Consider the following 21,419-nt stretch of genomic DNA (forward strand, 5'->3'; position numbering starts at 1 on the left):
CACTTTTGACTTAATAATACAGATAGATTCAAAAACTTTAATGGGTCATCTAGGAGGAACGAATGAATGATATCATTAAAATGTAGAAACCCCTTCTTTATTAAAATATAGATTAGTCCCCACGCACGCGATTGCTTTTGACGTTTTTAACTCTACCAACAAATTGTTTTTTTTTAATCTAGTTTTTTTTTGTTTTTTTTATTTTTTAATCTAGTTTAAGTGCAAAAGATAATTAGTTTTCTAAAACCGAACAATAATTATGTTTAAAGAATATATTAGTAGCTTTTTTTGTTTTGGTAAGTATATTAGTAGCTTTTTTATTGACAGAGTTCATTAAAAAAAAATAGGAGCGATAGAGAGAGAATAGAGAAGGATAAAATATGTTTCATTGGCCATGAAATGATTCTCACACACAATAATACCAAAAAAAAATCCAATAATGCATTGAAAAGGCACTCTAAATAAATGTTATAATGATAGTTCAATATGAATATTGATCCTCATAATTCTATATCTGTCTGTTTATCTATTTATCTGTCTATATTGTTTAGGGAAAATATGAGCGTCTCCTTCTTTTAATTTCATGAATGCCATTACATAAATGGGGTAAGGCTAAAAGCAATCGAACTTCAAAAGTTCTAATATGTAAAATATCTTTTGGCAATTATCATGATTTTCGAGAAAACTATTCTCCACATATTGCGGCAGTAACTACACTCCGTCGTCATCCCCATCTTCGTGATACTTAAGCTATTAGTTGCGTATATAGGTATAATCGCGCACGAATCGAAAAATACTATATTTAATCCAATGTCTAACCGAGAACTCCAAGCTTAGAGGGGCCCGATAAAATCACGTTACGTCGACTCATATTTTCTAGTCAATAAGAACGATTAAAGTTTGGAAAATATTTTTTTGAAATCTCCGATTAATTTTCACGGAACCTTGATGACGCCGTCGTATCCCGTCGAACCGGCTAGCAAAAGCGAGGCAATTTCATTGAAAGTGCAGCATTAAATCTCACCACACGCAGCATTCAAAGGCATGGAAACCCACCATCGAATCCGATCTCTGTCTCGTCTCCTTCACACGGTGGTCCAGTACAATGGGGCAGGCACGAACTGAAGGAGCCACGAGCAGTTCATGTCATGAATGGAGCAAGCCATGCGCACTTGCATTGCGTGCTTTCCTCAAACTCTGAACGATGGCTGTCGGTATCGGCCGTGCCGAAACCCTTCTTCGATAGAGATGCCGGACCTTACAGTTCCATACACACGCCGGCCGGCTGAACGAATGCAGGCAAAAACCTCACAGTTTCGTACAGATGCATCTGTTTCATCGCTTTCTTCTGGTTCTTATCGATGCCAATGATGGAGATTCCCATCGGTGCATCGTATGGCATGGAAAAGATGCTGGTTGCGATGCAGAATGCGACCGCGAGACTGGGTGGTAGAACAAGGATGACAAGCCAACGAACCAACATCTTCCTCAGGAATCCGGGCGCTGTCGAAGCGGCGGCGTTAATTATCATCTTCAAGAATGCCCACCACAGCAAACCCTAACCCTAGCTTGGATCTCTCTCTCCCCCGCAGCCTCCCAAGTCGTCGCCGACGCTGCCGCCTCCGGCATCACCGGGTTGTGTCGTGTCTCTAAAAGTCGTCCTTGCTATAATTACTTAAATACGTTGACGTTATTTTTAGCCGACACGAAGACAATCGAACGGACATATTCAACCCTCCAGAATAGAGAGGCCGAGTCTTTCCTCGCGACTCACCTACTCTTTTAACTCTTTTTAAACCCGACACTCACGAAACTCTCGCGGCACTCGATTGCTGACACGCGGTTTCACGTATAACTCTTTCCATAATTTTCTCGAAACTCATCTAACATTTCAAATTCCGACGGAAAAGAATTGAAAACTCAGTTTTGTTTGCCGCTCAAGTCCATAGAAAAAGGGCCCTTCGTTGGACAAGTGACGTCCACTTCAATTTTCTACGATCTTCGATCTTACACCGACGGCGACAAGTGACGTCCTTCGCTGAGCGCTCGTAAACAGCGGTGACCACTCGATCGCGTGAGCGTCATCGTGACGTCCATTGATGCGGCCTCCCCCCCGTGAAATCGACGTATCCCGCAAGCCGGCGAGGGCCACACGGGAGAAAGCGACATGGTGACGGGAGCTGGTGTGAAGTCAATTTAAATGGAGTGATTTTTTATCATTGCTGGTCCGGAATACGAATTGGCGGTAGCCGGAGGTGCGACGGCGGCGTGGCGTGACGACAGGATAAGGTTGTCCACCGGCTATATCGAGGGGGGGCGGGGGAGGGGGAGGAAAGGGTAATAATGGATGTTTTAGGCGTCAGGGTTTTGAACTTGGACACGCTCCGTTCGTTTCACCGAAATCAAATGATTCAAAACATATTTTTTCCTAAAAATGATCTCCCGCATCGCTCGCAAGCACAAGCAAACGTTGAGAATATTTGGACACAAATTATTGTTGATGATGAAAACATTTCTCATTTTTACGGTGCGCTCGTTTTACGGATTTGGAAAATACTTTCCCAGAAAATGATTACTTATATCATTTAGAAAAATCAGTCGATGGAAAATATTTTCATCATCGATAACAATCTATACCAAATTATTTCCGTAGGCAATGAATTTATTTTTCATTCATTCATTTTTTTAAACGATATAAGCGATTATTTTTTAAATTACTCATTTTTCGGGTAACGAACACGTCTTTAAGAAAATAGTTTCTAAAAAACACCGATTTTTCTCTAAATACATGTAGGGGTGGAGTTCAAACCAAATGGGACACGTGTCGTCATCTCGGAAGAGAGTGGAGATTGAGGGGGGGGGGGTGGGGAGAGGGAATCTTGAGCTCGCGGATCGAGGAATATGCGGTCAACGAAAGCCGCTCGTTTCGGTGCGACTTCGAAGAGCCCCTTCGCCCTTCACCTTCTCTTTCCCCTTCTCCTTACGCAATCTTTGTTCGGTTGACCGGACCGTTGACTCGGCCGCCGCCGCCGCCGCCGGCGGCGGCGGCGGCGGTTGGCCCCACGTTTCCCCCACTCGGAAACGCCTCGGCCGCCGCAAGAGAAATCGCGACACGGTCTTCTCTTTTCCTTTTCCTTCGACAATTTCAAAAAGGTTGTTGGGGGTCGGCGAGGGAGAAAGATCCGAGGTTTTACGTGAAATGGCGTGTTGAAAAAAGACCAAAAAACGGGGAGACATCTTCTGCAGCTTTTGAGGCGCCATGATTCACGGCCTGTTTTGTGGGGAGGGGATCTCGGTCAGTCCGATGATGACTAGCTCTAGATTCGTTCGAGTTCATAAATCGAAAAAAAAAAATATATATATATATATATATATCTAAAAATCGAAGAAAGCTCGAATTGACTCCACGCGCATCCACGCGGTAACTTCGATTCGATTTTTTTAATCTGGACGGTTTTCTATCTAGATGAACCGATTCGAATCGAAACGTAACGACACGAGCGTGCGTTTTTAAAGGATTGCTCTTAATGGAGGTCGATGATGTTTTGAGCCAAGTTTTTCGTTTCTTTTTTTCTAATTTTTTTTTAGAGACGTCCATATTTGCCGGGATAATTGTCCAAAAAATCTTAAATTTATTATACGACGGCCAATTCAGTCATAAATTTTGGTAATCGTGCCAATTTGGTTCCGAATCTTTTGACGATTCGCCAATTTAATCCTAAAAATTTCGATTGTGTTAATTTAGTCCAAAACCTTTTGAGGATTTGCCAATTTAATCGTAAATTTGTTATTCAGTTCTTACAGGTAAATGTGCCCTAGAAAAGGTCCCATTTTTTTTTCTCGATACCCTTTCTCGCAAATTTCCGAACCGAAAGAACACCTATCCATCACTTACAGTAATTTTCACCCGATTAAAAATCATTTTTTAAATCTAAATAAATACGTATCTTGATTTATTTTGCTCAAGCAATATTTCCACGGCTTTATATGGTCATCTCTCAAAATTCATATTCTTCGTCCGAGATTTATTGCAGGGAATTGATATGATAGTGAAAAGACAAAAAAAAAACATGTGAACCCAACAATAAATGTCCTTCGAGCTAATTAATTAATCAATAATTAGTTAATTACTCGAAAAGCACCACCGAGGATACTTTCCACAAGGCAAAGGGAGTAGTGCCGGCTTAGAAAGCCCCACCTAAAAAAACAAGAGAAAGAGCAAGAAAGGCACTTCCAAAAATATAATTTTAATATAAAACTAATATCATTAAAAATCTCAAATTGATATCATTAAAAAACTCAAGTTAGTAATCTTATGGCACTCTCATTTATATTAAAGTTTGTCTCACAGAAAGACGCAAACCTATTCCTCATAACACATATACCTCAAACTAATTTTCATCTCACAAGAAATCTCATCTCATAAGAAATCCCAAAGCGGTACTCCAGACCCAAATCCACCCTCCATTAAAGCACGTGCATGTCACATGGATTTTTCCATGTTGGATCTGTCATTCTTTGTATCAGATCCATCTTATAGGCATTTGCCACGTGTGTTGATATGTACGCATCTTAAAGAGAGAACGAAATGCTAACGAAGGTAGATTTATATCGGGGATACCAATTTGAGGTTTTTTTTTTTTTGCAAGATGAAATTTAGTTTGAGGTACCATTTTGAAATTTTTTTCAAGACAAAAATTATTTTGAATCAAATGTGTTATGAGGTACCGATTCGAGGTTTTTTTAGCAGTGTTAATCCCTAATTTGACCTCATTTTTCACCGAGTTCTCCATATAATTTCTAGAGCAATGCGAAGAAACGTGCTAAGGTCAAATGAATTTTTAATGTATAATGACGTACATAATATGGTGTTACATAGTACAATGATTAATTTGGTCACAAAGCATGGACATTTATGGCATTAAATTAGCCACAAAAGCAAGTTAAAAACGGCGACGTATTCCCATCTACGTCGCACGTGTGTCCCTTTCCTTTCAAGCTGGCTTTCGCACGCATCCGATCCACTTCCTCCTTCTCAGATCCAGAAAGCGATGCCTTAAAGAAAGGCAGCTAATTTCGTGGTGTGAGATTCTTTCTTTCTATAGTGAATTGGTACTAGAATTAGGTAGGTACTAGAATATCATCTTCGTTTGGACGAATTCGAAGAGACGTGCGGTCCTTAATTTAGGATCTAGACCCGTCGTATCACGCGATTGGTAGCTCCATGATGAGGAGATTATGTAATTTTATCGTGAAAAGTGAGCTCCTCGATGCTTGCTTTTCCGACATAATATGTGTGTTAATTGGATGCAAATTCCAATATAACAATGTTTCGAATCATGGGTTCACACAAAATTGTCACAAGGCTCCTACTTAATTTACTGTTTTGAATTTTCGTGTAATTTTTTTTTTTATTTTTTTAATTCGATCAAAAAGTCAAATGGTAGAAGTTTACACTAATTGCTTTTGTAGTTGGTCACCCACCATCACCTAAACTCAAGTACGGTGTGCCATGAGCACATGCCTAGCAATATTCTATGGTGCTTTTGCTTTCAATACACTATGACTTGACATGTCAAAATGTGTGAAATTTTGATACTTCATTCTTCTTACTACTAATTTTTTTAACAACTTGTAATTCTTAAATAACTGTTTTTTTAGGTTCGAGATTGATTACATACTAATAATTCCATTCTTCAAAATACAGTTTCGTCATCTAGAGTATTCACTTTACGTTCCAATAAAATAGTTTCGGGAAAGTTATCCAATTAGTCCTAAACATATTGTACGGATGCCAATCCTTCAGTCTTGAACTTTTCGATTTTACCAATTCAATCTTGAATTTTGCGCAAATTTCAATGTAGCCCTTCAGACCAATTTTCGCCAACCGTCCGTCGGCACTTTTCAGCAAAAGCTGACCGGAAAGACTACATTGAAATTTTGCACAAAGGTTTAGGACCAAATTGGCAAAATTAAAGGTTTAGGACTAAACTGGCAAAAGTGCAATAGATTTAGGACTTTTTGAACAATTTTCATATATGTAATTTTAATTATTGGATTCAAGTGCAAAGAGAATGTGAATTATTCTTGTGATATTATGTCGCCATGTGATTGGATTTGGACAGCTGCATGATACGTGACTCTCAACTTTGGGGGCAACATTAGCTTTTGTCCCATTCCTTTGGTCCCCCAACACTTGCTTTCCTTACTTATTCATTTATTTATTTAATTAATTGTTTCGCATGCAAAATACCCAATAAAACCAAATTTCCATTTTCATGACAAAAGACATTACACTCGAATTTTTGTTTATTCAGCTTTATTTGTGGATCTTCCTTGCACCCGTCGCAACGTAGTTATCATGCCAAGAGAGCAACATAAAAACAAATCGCAAATTATTAAAGAGAAATTTTCATTTTCATTTTCGCATTTGATCGAGAGATAAACGAATTTTGTAATTTGTTGTCTCGGAAAACGTTGAGTCGAATTGAAGTTTAGCTGATTCCGGCAAAAGGAGTTGGCCACCTCCCACCTCGGGAAAACTCGGGAAAACTGTTTAAAAAGTCCTAAATTTATTATATTTTTGTCAATTCGGTCCTAAACATTTTAATTTTGTCAATTAAGTTTTAAACATTTTCATTGTTTGCCAATTGAGTCTATCTGGCCAATTTTGGTTTGAAATTGCTGACGTAGACGCCAGCCGTTCTAAGTGACACGGCCAGAGCTAACATAGATAATTTTTTTATTGTATTTTAATATTTCTTTTTTGAAATTTTCTTTTTACACCTCGCCAACCACAGGCAAGGGCCAGTGACCCTCGCTCGGTCTGGCAGAAGGGTTCGCAACCCTTGACTCTTTGTGTTTGATGTAATTTGAAGATGAACTCATCATATTCACAAGCGGGGAGAGAGAGAGAGAGAGCTGTCCCTCGCTAGATCTAGGTGAGAGCCATGATGCCTCACTGGCCACAGCGAGGGCCACGGCCCCCTCACCTAGATCTGGGCGTGAAGGCTCTCGACCATACCAAGCTTGTGGTCGGCATCCTTGCGTCCAGAGGTGTAAAAAAAGAAAAGAAAAGAAAAGAAGGAAAAATAAATAAATAAATAAATCAAAAAATTATTAAAATTTATCCACATCAATAATGGTCGTGCCACGTAGAACGCCCGGGGTCCACGTCATAGATTTTCGTTTAAAATTGACTGGATGGACTTAATTGGCAAAACGCGAAAAGGTTTATGACTCACTTGTTAAAATTAAAAGGTTTGTGACTAAATTGGTAAAAATGCAATAAGTCTAGGACTATTTGGACAATTTCCCTAAATAGTTTTAATTATTGGGATTCATTTTGAAAAGCCTTGGCTTAAACCAATTAATAAACCATCATTATCATTCTAATCATGGTCCAAGACAAGTGCAAAGAGAATGTGAATTATTCTTGTGAAATATGTCACCATGAAATTGGATTTGGACAGCTGCATGATACGTGACTCACTTGAGGGCAACATTAGCTTTTGTCTCATTCCTTTGGTCCCCCAACACTTGCTTTCCTTACTTATTCAATTATTTATTTAATTAATTGTTTCACATGCAAAATACACAATAAAATCAAATTTCCATTTTCATGACAAAAGACATTACGATCGAATTTTTCTTTATTCAGCTTTATTTGTGGATCTTTCTTGCACCCATCGCAATGCGGGAGAATTACCAAAAAATTCCTAAATACATTACAATTGTACCAATTTAATCATAAACCATTTTTTCTTTGTCAATTCGGTCCTAAACCTTTTGTATTTATTCCAATTCAGTTCATCCGATCAATTTTAGCCGATCGGCGCTGATGTAGACTCTTTTAAATATTTTTTTTATTTTTTTATGATTTTTTCTTTTTTCTTTTCTTTTCTTAAGTTTTTTTCCCTCCACTTAGGGCCAGTGAAATTTTTTATTAAAAAAATTCAAAAATATAAAAATATTACCAAAAAAAAGTTCACGTCGGCACCGGCCGGCCAAAATTGGCCAGATGGACTTAACTGGCACAAATGCAAAAGGTTTGAGACTGAATTAGCACAATTGCAATAGGTTTATGACCTTTTTAGTAATTTTCCCTCGCAACGTCGTTATCGTGCGGAGAGAGTAACAACATGAAGAGAAAAATTTGCTTTGTCATTTTCGCATTTAATCCAGAGATAAAACGAATCTTGTAATTTGTTGTCTCAGCAAGCGTTGAGTTGAATTCAAGTTTTAGCAGATCCCGGCAAAAAGGAGATGGCCCCCTCCCACCTCTCATTAGCTCGACTGAAAGTGACAATCGTTTGCAAACTTGTTTGGTTCACATTTGATGAGGTGACCAATAACTATAGAACCATAGTGTTTTGTATCATTTACAATTACAAACATGCATGATTCCCCCAACTTCTTTTTTTCATTTTTTGGATCGCCATGCATGCGTTCGTGATCGTGAATAGCGTTCAAATCAGCTTCGAGCACCTGAAGTTCGTTGAACATAAGTTATAGTATTCGGTGAATACCTTTTCAGAAGACTTCGGGCTCGGAGCTGTCTCGACAAATAGCTCAAAGCTCAAACCAAGTCCCCTCCTATCGACTAAACACGTTTCCTCTTATGCCCTTTATTTGCATTTGGGAAGGAAACTAGGGATAGATGCGTGGCGGCCACCCGGCTGTCGGAGGTGGAGTCATGCGACCTCCAGCCGACCACTCGCCTCGGTCGCGCGGCCCTAGGTTACATGGACCTCCCCTAGGCCTCGCCCCCACCTAGGCGAGATCAGATATCTGTCGAGGTCACGCGACCTAGGTGAGATCTCGTATCGCCGGGGGTGGTCCGGCCTTGGCAACGCCTTGCTCACGGTTGTGGCCCCGGTGACGTTGTGGCTGTGGTTTGGTGGCTGCTGCAACAATCTTATATACCTTTTCTTCCTTTCTCTCTCTCTCTCTTTGCTTTCTTCGATATTTTTGCTTATTCTAAAGTTGATCTAAATAGATGTTATTTGTACTAATTATCAATACACTGTTGCTTGAGCTGAAAACCCCTAGTTAAATTAAGGAAATTTAGTAGATGCAAAGTCTTAAAGCCTGCATTGCCAAACCCACCCACTCCTCAACATCAGCTATTAGGGTTTCCATAGTTTCACGAAAAGTAACAACAAAAGTCTTGCATTACAATTAACTAAGGGTCCATTCGTTCGAAGCAAAACTGTTTCCGAAAAATTGTTTTCTGACTTTCGAGTATTTGGATAACAGAAAACTAATTGAACTATGAAAAATATCTTCCATGGACTAAAAATAACAAGCTTAGATCGAGGGAAAATGACTTCTCCTTTTGGTAAAAAGGAAATCAATTTTCCTATACCACAAAACAAATAAAAACTAACTATTATCCTATAAATTTTCTTTAAAAATATTTTTGTTCATGATGAATTTCATTGAAACAAATAAGTCCTAAATTAGGAAAATGTGTTTGTTTTGGGAAAAACTTCATGATAAAGAAAAGTGCTTTCCGAGAAATTATTTTCCAGGAAAATGTTTCCCACTTTTTAGGTTGGGTTATTCATTTTCCTAACTTTAAGCATGTTTATGTTCTTTGACCGTAAATGATTTTCCGTCGACTGATAATTTTTCAACAAACCAAATATGTGAATGTTAAGAAAGCTAATTCGCAAAAAATTATTTCACTCAAACAAAAACGCCCAATCACAGGCAACGATCACCCTTATCGCCTTTTATCTTATTATGTTAGCCAAATGATTGGGCACTATGAAGGTGTTCAAGGAGCATTGAATCTCCAAACTCCACACATGATCCAATCAACCAAACGTTTTATCTTTTTCCAATTTCTGTGGGCATGTGCACATGCAAATGCAATGATTAAGCAAAGCAATCATCTGGTTATGTTCCCTGGCCAATTTGGCTCCTATGGAATAGTAATACCACTACACAGTACACATTAGACACTGATTTGAGATGTGCATTTTGGCGTGCATGAGGATCAAATACCCAATATTCAAATTGAAGTTCCTTACAACCAATTTTTTTGCCTTTTTCTTAATTTTTTTCTTTTTTTTTTCAAGTGTTGTTTCTCTATCTTGCAATTAAAAGTGGACCCGAGGATGGGCAGCCATATGCAAGAAAATCCAACCCCAATCATGGTGAATCAAAGGCCTTGCACCTGCCTGTGCTCTTCATCCCCCAAACAATTCATTATCTCTTTTCTCATTTAAGGTTTCGAAGAGATCTTCAGATTTTATATAATAATATATATATATACACATATGTACATGTACATGTATTGGTTCTTTATTGAAATTTGTCACCTATTGTTAGTACACAGTCTCTGCCTGAGGTGTGTTGTTTTTCTCCAAGGGCATTAATTGTGGGGGACAAGGAAATCGGATCAGAGATGGCTTTGTTCTGCATTGTTCCCGCGCCGATTCATGTTTGTTTTTTGTTTGGGGTATTGAGGTTCAGGGCACATTGGATACCTCTAAAGGTATGGTACATATAGAAGGACCAAAAGGACTCATGGCAGGAGACGGTGAGGAGATCTGCAGGAACTGAGGATTTCTTGAGTGTTTTGGCCTCTCTATACATTTGATCTTCGGCCATATGATGGCATGGTCTTTTCTATGTCACGAGCTCGTGCACCAAATGTCCACTAGCGTTCCCTCTTTTTCGAGAAAATCTTGTTTCAAGCCGAGGTCCGGATGGATCGGATTAATGACAACTGTTGGATTATGTAGGTCCGTATCAAAGTTATATTTGACGGGTGTGGTTGCGCCCGGTCGATATGCTGAGGTCTTTGGAAGAGTTTCTCCATTTCTATGATGAAGTCGTACATAACCCGGAATATTTGGTAAAATCACGTAGTGAGGGGGGAAAAATCATTTTCACGGGCAATGTCAGATCGACAACAAGTGTTTGTTTACAGAATTTGGGATAGTTCATCGGCATGGACATTACAAATCAAACATCGCCCGGGGATAGTGTTTCTTTCACTCCGATGCACAAAATCCTTGGGTCATTGGGGACCTCATAGAAACGAGTAGGCCGACTAGGGTAACAACATTATGCCCGATCTCAGCCCCGGCACGGCCTGCCGTTTAGGCTGAAGACTAGCCTGAATGAGCTTTAAGTCCATGGCGACTGCTTATATTTTTCTCCTCCTTATTGGTGATACTCTATGGAGTTTCCCTATGCAGTTCCAAAACGACCTTGAGCTGTGTTCTTGGGTTTGAATCAAAACGCCCCCAGTCAAAAAGCCTAGACAGACTAAATTTTTTTTTTGGACAAAGACAGACTAAATTGGAGTGCCAAAGAAAAGCCATTTGGATTTACCCGAGACCATCCAACCTAAAATTCCATTAGCACTACATGAGCAGATTCGAACAATGTAAAATAGTTCAAGGAGGAAACTTAACCGATTGGAAGTTCAATCTTCAAAAACATAACACTTTGTACAAAAAACTCAAGAACTGTTAGTGTCGTTATTCCGTCCTCGATCCAGACATTCGACGACACGATGACTTCAAATTCCTGAACTAAGGTGATCGAGAACAATGGTTGGTCACAGTGAGCTTCGAATTGGATATAAAAGTCTTGAGTACATTGAACTTCAAATTCTAATGGTGATCACAAAGAACTTAAAATTGGATGTGAGAGTCTCAAGAACAAAACCAATTTTAAAATTTTGTAAGAATAGGGCTTTAACTGTATCTCTGGAAAGATTCATCATGCTTCCAGTGTAGCTTCAACTGTGATTACCACTCCAAGCATATCATACATGGAATCCCAGTTCATCTCTAATGCAAAGGTCAAAAGTATAATGATTCTTCATCATTATCAGAAGAAGAGTTCATCATGATACAGGGCAATTACGGAATTAAGATCCGGTCGACATAGACATTTCCATAGGCAAGACTCAATCAGTGTACAGGGCATTTGTGTAAAGAAGGATCTATACAACCAAATAAAAAAGGGTAAAGTTCAGTCCAATCATTGTGACGAGCCAATTAATCATAAAACGGAGATACTAACTACTGTCAACGATGGGACGGATATGAGGCTTGACAAATTGAATCCAACCCCAGCACCATGTACGAGTCTTTATGTCAAGATCCACATCCATTGTAGACATATAACGATCTTTTTCGTAGATATTTGAATGAACTTCTAATGTTTATGCTCTGACATCATCAGATTGACATTATTCATCACGCTGTCTAATATAAACTGACACAGAACAAAGCAAGAGAGCTAAGATGATTCTCATCCTCATTAAACTTAAACCTATGTAACAAAATTTTACAGAATACCTTGATATAACAGAAAGCAGGATCTCAGTCAATTTTGGTTGAACTTTAGCTCCCACCAGTCAATCTGTACTAAAATATCACGGTGTTCACTAAAGGTGAATACGAACTTGCAAACTTTTCTGGCATCTGATTCTTCAAGTTTGCCAATTATAGCTCAGACAATTCCTCTCCCACCAGAATAAGCTTACTTGCATCCTGTGCTCCACAGAACAACATGTACTGATGATGCTTGGTCTATATTAAGCAAGTTAGATCCAACTGTCACCGAAAATCGACAGCCCAAAAGGTCTCGTGGACTTCTTTTCCAATTGCATCCTCTGAATCTTGTCGACAACCCATAACTAAGTAAATCGAGTAGAGAAGTCCCATAAATCTGCAGTAAGTGCATTATATAGATTATAAGGACGTAAAGCACAAGAAACAATTGATTATTAGATGTGGTTCTAAGCAAGAAAATTACAAAGCATATGGTTGGAGAAAGGCGTGGTAGAGCACTGAAGCCAAAGACCAACTCATACCTTCCTTCCTCAGCTAAAATGAGCAAGAGATTGGCCAAAGTATATACAGCCTGCACTTTCTAGTTCATACACCGAAAGGGGATCTTAGTAATTAACAAATCCAGTGCCATAAGCCCTGCCCAGAATTGCTTCTATGCCGTCGGGAAGTAAATCGAAATTTTTAGCGACAGCTAAACCGGCATACATTCCATCAACGGCAGCACTAACGATTCCACCTGCATAACCTGCTCCTTCACCTATTGGATAAAGTCCTCTGAGCGACACACTCTCATAAGTATCAGAGTTACGTGGAATCTGAACAGGAGAGCTCGTTCTAGTCTGGAAAAGTAATAGAAAAGAAAAGAAGGAAATGATTTACAAAAAGTTCTGAAGAAACATTGCTAGCACAAAAACAGAAACAGATTCCCCGCAAGAAATAAATTTCCTGAGGTGACGGCGACAAAGATGAGAGTGATACTTGAATACTATTAAACTGGAATGTGAAAAGATCGACAGAGTAGTAGATGTGTATTACCTCCACCCCATGAAGAAGTGCATCCTTGGTGATAAAGCCTGGTAACTGGAAGTCAAGAATTTGGCAAAAAATGTTAATTTGTGACACCACATTTATTCATCATAGTCTAAAAGGAAAACTGTCAACAGATGACTAAGAAAGTACTCGACCTCCTGATCAAATGCGGCAATCGAACGCTTCAAAGCCTCTGTTATATGGATGGGGAAGAGATTGTGAAGATTTGCTGCTTTTACTCCTAACCGATAGCTCGAGGGTGGCACAGATGTTCCTAAAAAAGTTACATATTCCCAAGTTAAATGACAAATTGACTGTTTTCTTTCCGTGATTTAACTCGAATGTAATTTATATTTAGACAAGTGGGATAATGATACGAGAAACACTACCCGATAACTTATTTTCAAGAAAATCAGTCACTGTTTGCGCAGGCACAACAAAATTTCCACCTCCCATAATAGCTGCTTTCTTTTCAAGATCCCTCTGATATATTAAGAAATTAGAATCAGAATGTGGGAACAGTTCCGAAAGACTGACAAGGATTAGAAATTAAGCCCTCTCAATCAAGGTTTAATTTTTTAACTAAACTATTGCTTTTGACCTTTTTCATTCATCTATGGACGTAAGATTGAAGGATCAGTAAGCGGAGAGTATAAACGCCAACGCCTTGAATGAACTTGGACTTAAATGAGCACAGGAAAAGAAATAACATAACAATGGAAGCAGAACACCAATGAAAAAACACCTGAAAATAAATCCCGGCCATGGGTCCAGAGCAATTCAATGAATTAAATTCTGTTCCAGACACAGTGACAACTAAAGCAGCATTTGCCCATTTGGATGAACGCCGAGAAAAAGACATCCCGTTGATACAAAGTTCTGATGGATCGGTACTTGTGAGAACCACCTGTAAAGTGTTCTTCAGTTACACCAACACATAAAACCAACAAACTTTCTTCTATACTTTCAATATGCTCTTCTAGACAGATTGTTCTCAAAATGTAGACAATCCATCAAAATTCATAATCAGTCCAACAACTTTTGCATTGATTCATGGATATACCACACCATCTATCTAGTAGCTACTCTTCAATTTGTGATGCAAATCCGCTGGAAAGATTTATCGACCTGTCAGGATAACTCCTCATTAAGTTACCCATATGATCACACTGAACAATCTTACATCTGCAGAAGTCCGATGTCCCCTATACTATAATCAGGAAACATGAAGAAAGTCTAATAGACCACCATAGAGCATTTCAAACCATCCTTTCAACAAAAGTAAGATATGTATCAGGTATACCTGTCCACCCGGACACATGCAGAAGGAGTAGCAAGCAAGGTTTGTCCCTAAACTTGTGGAAGAATCAACATCCTCACCCCTGACGTGCTTGGCAACCTTGTAATCTGCCACCGGTACTTTTCCACGTCCACCACGGACTTCCGATGCCAGTTTTGAGTACTGTAAAGTATAAAACCAACTCCATGATAACCTTGAGAAAAAGAATTATTTCACTAGAAATACTGAATTATGCAAGGAATACAATTTACTCAACAAATATTGTGAAAATGGAATGAAATCTACTACCACTAGCATAAGGTTAGATATGATGGAAAAATCATACTAACATTGTTTGGTGCGACAAAAGTACCAACGTGGTACACTAGTAACTCCACACAGTTAACCACACTCAATACTGAAACCTTTATTATTTTCAGAACTGTTGCAACCACATATAAGTCTCATTGACAGCACCATCTTCCCTGATTTGTTCCATTCACCCCACATCTGATCCACTTTCAACAACTCACGTCCACAAGGAGCATCCTTCGAGAAGCACACACCATCTCCCTCATTTCTTCTCTTTGCGTATTTTTCTCCAGTTGGTTTCTGGTCTGAGCAGTCTCTAAGACATAAATCAAAGATGAAAAGATTCCTGAACATATATTTACTCTCCTATCTCTCCACTGTCGCTTTCTGTACACCCATCTATTTGTGTTATGATCATCTTGCTTCATCTCCCTATCACTTAATACAGTCGAAATCTCCTTCGCACAAACAACTCTTCCTTAAGTAGAAAAAACTCCAATCTCACGATCTTCTAATGATTCAAACTCCACTCCTCATTCTTCCCACTAACTCCAGCCCAACCCTAACCAGCCCCTGCTAAAGGCAAAAGTTTAGCAGCACTGCAGCATGGGCTGGGGAAAGGCAGTGCCAAATGGACCAATTTCAGGGAAGCAGGTATGGGGAGTGGAGGGATGGCTGGCCTAACAAATTCCAAGAGGTGACTGATTCCACAACAGTGCTTGGAGAACAAAGAAAGGGAAGAAAGAATAAGAGAAGAGGATATCAGGATACCATTCTGTTCCAGGCATGGCACTATATTTTTCCCTGACCAAAAAAACACATAGGATATTTTTAGGAGTCTCTCACAGATTTACCTAGAGAACCTCAATTGCGAATTTTTTACTTCGTCGAGAACCTAATTGAACTATCAAAAGTAAAGAGCTAACTCGACACTGTATAAAAAAAGATCGTATTTCTGATGCAGTTATCCCATCCAACAAATATAGAAGGTGACGGGAGATTTATTCCCATTTTCAATGGCATTAGGGATATGTTAGTCCCAAAATTTTCCACAGATTTAGGGGGGAAAGGAAAGAAAATTAAAGACATCAAGAACAACCATGGGTGGTTACTCCATCCATCTTACTAATCAATTGATACACTAGCAAAGGGAAGTGCATCACCAACCTGTATGCTGTTTATTAGTTCTTGAGGATGTTCAACCCTCAAACCTACCTGCAAGACACAATAGAAGGAAAAACGACAATTAATAGTTTCATTTATATCACCAGTATCCAAACATTTGGAATGATCTTACTATGCATACAGATCAAGTTGCCAAACAAGGTGATTTCAAAGATGCCCAACATTCTAGTAACCGGACTATATATTTGAGAGGATCAAGGGTCGCAAGTTAAAACAAGGTTGAGGTAGCGATCAAGATCGCAATGCAACGATATAACAATTCATAATTATGGTTATAAAGAAGATGAGAGGGTAATATTAGCACAACAGCTGAAAAATTCATTAACCAAATTGCTTCTTCTTGCTCCTTGACGCAATCAATCAAATTTTCAAACCTTTGCATTCACATAGCATTTGCATATCGAAAATCACAATGTTGATGGACCAGTTTGACACAATTAATTGAATTCTCAAACCTTTACATTCTAGTGTGCATTTGCATATTGAAAATCACAATTTTTAAGGATCAGATTGAAAATCTCTATTTGATCTAGCACTAGTTTTGATCATTCAAACTTCAAATGCTATCTTTTCAGTAAGTGTTTAGTTCTTAAGGTACAGGACTGGACTTCGGCCATCTCCTGGTTTATTCAACTTAAGTGGTCAACATGGTACAGTACAGCTTTAAACAAAACAAGAGAGGCCACATGTTTGTTAAACAAATATCTAATGTTCCTATATCCTATCAGGGATGAACCCATGCACAATATTGACCTAGAAGGTGATTGCTCACCACCTACAATAGCAAATTGAAAAAGTCATCCATCTACTCAGGACATCAAAGGCAGAACATATGCAAATGAGCAACCAAAACGGACATGATATTCCGGAAAAAAGCAATTCAAAAGTGATGCATTTGCTCAGGCTAATTTACTCACAGCAAAATCTTTAGGAACCAACTCCACATTATGAGAAAGAAGTATCTGGTACACATCTCGAGCAGAATGGCCGACAGCAAGGACAACTGCATCAATTGTAAGCTTTTCACTGTCAAACAATGATTTGTCACTTGACTGAGAGACTTTGACCCCCACAACCTGCCCATTCACTACTAGCAAATCATCCATTCTCGACCCAAACATGATGTTAACCTGCGCCAAAATATTTTAAAAGATGAACAACACCCACGAAAGTAGTGATGAGCTAATAAGCAATGATCTAGTGCAATCAATTTCATTAATGCAATTGAAAAGGATAACAAGAAAAAAAAACTGACTCACACCAAGTTGCTGGAGATGCTGCCGAAAGTTCCGAAGCAAAGGAACCAACCTATCAGTTCCCAAATGAGGCTTTCCATTGACCAAAATGCTTTTGGGAGCTCCAAAATGCACCAATGTTTTCATAACCTGAGATGGAATAGTTATCAAAGTGCTGTAAAGCAAGTGAAATATCATACAAGGGCAGGGTGGCCTAAAGGATGTTGAGGGAGACACAAAATAATTGAAAAATACTAGCCAAAATTCCCTAAACTTATTTCTCCCACATTAATAATGCAATGCTCAGCATAATAGAGTACACTAGAGCAATTAGCTCAAAAGAAGTGATATGAAGATTGAAGTTTTAAGTCCCACCCCAATAAAGCTTGCAAACAAAAACAAAGAAACGCAAGTGTGGTGTTATAATTACATCACTCTTATTTTGAGAAAATAGATTTTAATATTTATTATTTTATAAGTAGAAAATATACAAAACTGTTGTAAACTCTGCATCTGGGCAAACAAATATCCTTTAACTGGAAGAAAATAAAAAAAAGAAGGAAAGATTTAAATTTTCACCGCCTTCTAATAAACTATTACACAGTCAACAACCTTTTATATCGACCAATATTTCTCCCACGGGCTAAAAAAAATGTGAGAGACGCGTATTTAACTTTAGATAAACAGAGAAAATTCCGCCGAGCTGCTCTTCCACTCCACCATTATAGAAGAATGAAATTTACCAAAGACTCTCTCTGAGTTGACCTCACTATTACCTTGCAATGAAAACAGTCACACCAACTCTAGCACTTGATTTAAGGTTTTCTTTTTAGGCTGCCTCAGCATCATACTGTCAATCACGAAGTCCTCAAGTTTCTCTTAGTGAAGGAGCAGCTTTCATCAAAATACATTAGTTCAGTTCAGTGACATAGGGAGACCTAATTGAAAGATAAAGACTAAAAAGCACTGCACTAAGACTTGACTATGCATCTGTTGCCTAAACTCATATAAGGAAAAGGCAACATCAAAATGGTATGAGAGCCTGCAATTGTGCTTCCAGAGAAGAACTATGATCTAGATAAGCAGGTACTACATTCCGGTCATTGCGGCCATCCTATTCCCCTAGTGATAAGGTAATTGGAAGGGAAAGGTTAAAGAGTCAATAAGAGGGTGAAGATGCACCATTTAACATCCAAATTAGGGGTTTTCTGACAAAAGAAGGCCACTGGTGAATTACAAGGAAGGAGTGATGAGCTATAACACAACGATTTATGAAAATATTGTGTATGAATGCACATGTTTCACAGAGGAAATAAGGTCACGGATCATTACCGCCAATACACTCTCACTGTTCTTTCCAATTCTAGTTACCAATTTTCCATCACTCCAGGTACCTGCACCACCCTGCCATGCATAAGTCCTCGCATAAATGACTCTAACAGCAGACAGTAGATATGGACCATAAAAACTAATATAAGAATCTCAGCAGCCAAAAACAATTTTAAAATGGTAGATAGGACAAAAAGGTCATGTTCTCTGCAAAACTACACCCTATTTAGGCCGTATAAATTGATAAGTGTTAAAAACATGAGCATCCCATCAAGAGAAATATAGAAAAAAGAGTCCTCGATAAAATTTAATTTTTACACAAAATGACAATTCTTTAAGACAATGATTTTTTCTTCTTTTTACATTGTTTAGATCTAGTAAATTAGGCAAACTATCAAAACGTAGAAAAAATAATAATGAACTTCTAGACAAGAAAAAGCGAGTCTGAAACAAATAACTGCTTTGCTCATAAAAATATAGCCTCATAAATCATACTATAGAACAATGCGATGGACAAAAGGTTAACCTCTCCAAAGCAAAAGTTGCTATCTAGCTGTAACATCCGACGCACTACGAGAGCACCAATGTCACGCCCCCTTTGCTCAACAGGCTGGCCTCTTTCAATTAAAGTAACATCTGCACCAAGTTCAGCGAGCACAAGAGAAGCAAAGAGACCAGATGGCCCACTACCCACCACAGCAATTTTAGGTACTTTTACGGAATTGTATGTGCATTGTCTACTAGATCCAGCGTTAAGGTCATTATCGCTCTCTCTTGACAATGTAGCTTCATGCGTCTTCTTACAATCATGTATCATGCTGATCAAATTTCCTGAATCCTTTTTACTTAGCATTTGTTCTACTATCCCAACTTTGGGCTCCAACCGAGAAATAAAGTCCCATGTACGAGGCTCTAGGTGCAGAAGCTTATTTGCATCCATATCCACTGTATATACAAATTTGGGCTCCTTTAGCATCTGGGACCAAAAAAAAGGAGAAGTGGTCAATAAATATTAAGCAATTATAAAGTTCGGCTTTACAGCATTGCATAGTGCACGGCTCAATGCAGTCATTGATTGGTAACTCTTACTCTAAACGGCAAACAATGCAACTTGAAAAGCTTATTCTTCAATTCAGTAGTCCCAGGCTACTGTCATTCAAACGATACCTAAAGCTAGAGTAACAGAACAGGACTGACCACAGAGATAGCACCGTCAGTTCGATTCACAATAATGTTTTCTTTTTCCTTTTCAAGTTGGCATCTTCTGATTCTGTAGAATGATTGAACAGCTGACTCATCCATCTTTAAGAACCATTTCCTGGTCTGTTGGTGCACTTTCTTGGTATCTTAACATAATGGTATATTCATTAGCATTCTATAACTGTAATGTCTTTTCCAATAAGCAAACAATCTTCTTGTGATCCTCAAAAGAATGGGTCTTTCCAGACAGCAACTTATGAAATGCATCGAGAACGAGTTAAAAGCGGAAAATGATCCTCAAATGAGGAGAGTGGCAGGGAGATTCCAACACAAACCAGATGCCACACATACACATACGCATGCACATATGTTATAAAAGACTCTCGAATGCCATATTACCATATTGTACTTGACATATGTTATGGAACAATTCAAGACCAACAACTTCACTGTCACACACGTACCTTTCTCGCATCAAATGATTTCCTCACCACGCAAAAAGCTTCGGCTGGCAACATCGAAGCGACCTTTTAACATTAAAAAAAAGTCTCAGTCACTGAAGTAAAATGGCCTCCCAACCAGCACAAATTCGGCTCTACAATGAATATCGAAACGAAGCATTTTCAAAATTCCGAACTTTGGATGAACACCAATCCTAAAATCGACCCATTCCCACTCGATCATCACGCCCAACAATCCAACAGAACCGAACTAAAGAAACCCCAGAAAACCATTACAAAACAAGAAGAGAAAGGATCACAATAAGTTTCACCGGAAACTCGAGGACTTTGGCGATTTCCTGGAGCAACCCATCGGAGACGCCGAGGAAATCCTTGCCGGGGTCGTCGCGGACGGGGACGGCGAGCTTCGACAGCCTCCAGGTGCCCTCGAACTTGTCCTTGACGACGCCGCCGCCGGGGGCTCGCTCCCGCCGGAGCCGGAGCTTGAGCTTCTTCTTCTCGGAAGGGTACCGCTGCTTGCCGGTCCTCTTGGCGCAGAGGGTCCGGAGCGTCTGGCGACAGGGATAGGGGAGCCCGGGGCGGCGGGGATAGGGGAAGCTCGTGGGGAGCGAGCGGTGGGCGAGGGCGAAAGGAAGGAGCTTGGTGGGAGCAAGCGCCATGGCTAGAGAGAGAGAGAGAGAGAGAAGAGATGGTGTTCTCAGTTGCAGAGGTGAGGGGATAAGGGAGGTTTTTCTTTGGCTCCATGATCCATGTTTTAGTGGAAAAAGAAAAGGAAATCCATGAGTTCCTGTTTCACTTAAATTTTTTTTTTTTTGAGGTAGGATAATTTTGTAGCAAGATTTTTTAACTAAAAATTCAAGGAAATTGGGACAATTTGCCCTAAAAAAATTGAATCATTTGGCTTATATTTCAACACTAAGAATAATGTCCGCGCTAAGCAGGAGATTACGCAGGAGGCGTGAGGCTGATTAACAATCTGTTTCGTGTGGATTAAGGCCCCGTTTGTTTCGCGAAAAATGAAACAATTAAAAAACATTTGTCTAAAAATGATAGCTTGTATTGCTTG

General features: G+C 39.1%; 1 protein-coding gene across 4 annotated transcripts; it reads right to left on the reverse strand.

The window, feature by feature from the left end:
• Positions 1-11,410: 11,410 nt before the first annotated feature.
• LOC115679527 (uncharacterized) lies at positions 11,411-21,055 on the reverse strand. Of its 4 annotated transcripts, XM_056310897.1 has the most exons (15): positions 20,665-21,055; positions 20,357-20,419; positions 19,219-19,668; positions 18,696-18,767; positions 17,388-17,513; positions 17,046-17,258; positions 16,111-16,158; positions 14,656-14,814; positions 14,098-14,259; positions 13,742-13,835; positions 13,508-13,626; positions 13,359-13,403; positions 12,845-13,162; positions 12,327-12,699; positions 11,411-12,197 (listed from the first exon to the last, which is right to left on the reverse strand). In XM_056310897.1, exons 1-13 carry the CDS (start codon positions 21,010-21,012, stop codon positions 12,929-12,931), a joined length of 2,133 nt encoding a protein of 710 aa, XP_056166872.1. In that variant the 5' UTR covers positions 21,013-21,055; the 3' UTR covers positions 11,411-12,197; positions 12,327-12,699; positions 12,845-12,928. The 4 variants fall into 4 exon arrangements, with proteins under 4 accessions (XP_056166872.1, XP_030458993.1, XP_056166874.1 ...); XM_030603133.2 differs by having other exon boundaries at positions 11,411-12,699; XM_056310899.1 differs by having other exon boundaries at positions 11,411-12,699; positions 20,357-20,487; positions 20,665-20,801.
• Between the last annotated feature and the right edge of the window lie 364 nt (positions 21,056-21,419).

The sequence above is a fragment of the Syzygium oleosum genome, unplaced genomic scaffold (genome assembly GCF_021117445.2).
Source record: "Syzygium oleosum isolate NSW1041296 unplaced genomic scaffold, Sole_v2.1 Sole_v2.04, whole genome shotgun sequence".
NCBI classification, from domain to species: domain Eukaryota; kingdom Viridiplantae; phylum Streptophyta; class Magnoliopsida; order Myrtales; family Myrtaceae; genus Syzygium; species Syzygium oleosum.

Excerpts from the sequence above, each read along its gene's own strand:
- LOC115679527 (XM_056310897.1), bottom strand. The coding sequence starts at position 21,012 with ATGGCGCTTGCTCCCACCAAGCTCCTTCCTTTCGCCCTCGCCCACCGC. Across the intron at positions 19,669-20,356 it reads AATCATTTGATGCGAGAAAG|ATGCTAAAGGAGCCCAAATT; the intron begins GTACGTGTGTGA and ends TTTTGGTCCCAG. Across the intron at positions 18,768-19,218 it reads GCAACTTTTGCTTTGGAGAG|GGTGGTGCAGGTACCTGGAG; the intron begins GTTAACCTTTTG and ends TATGCATGGCAG.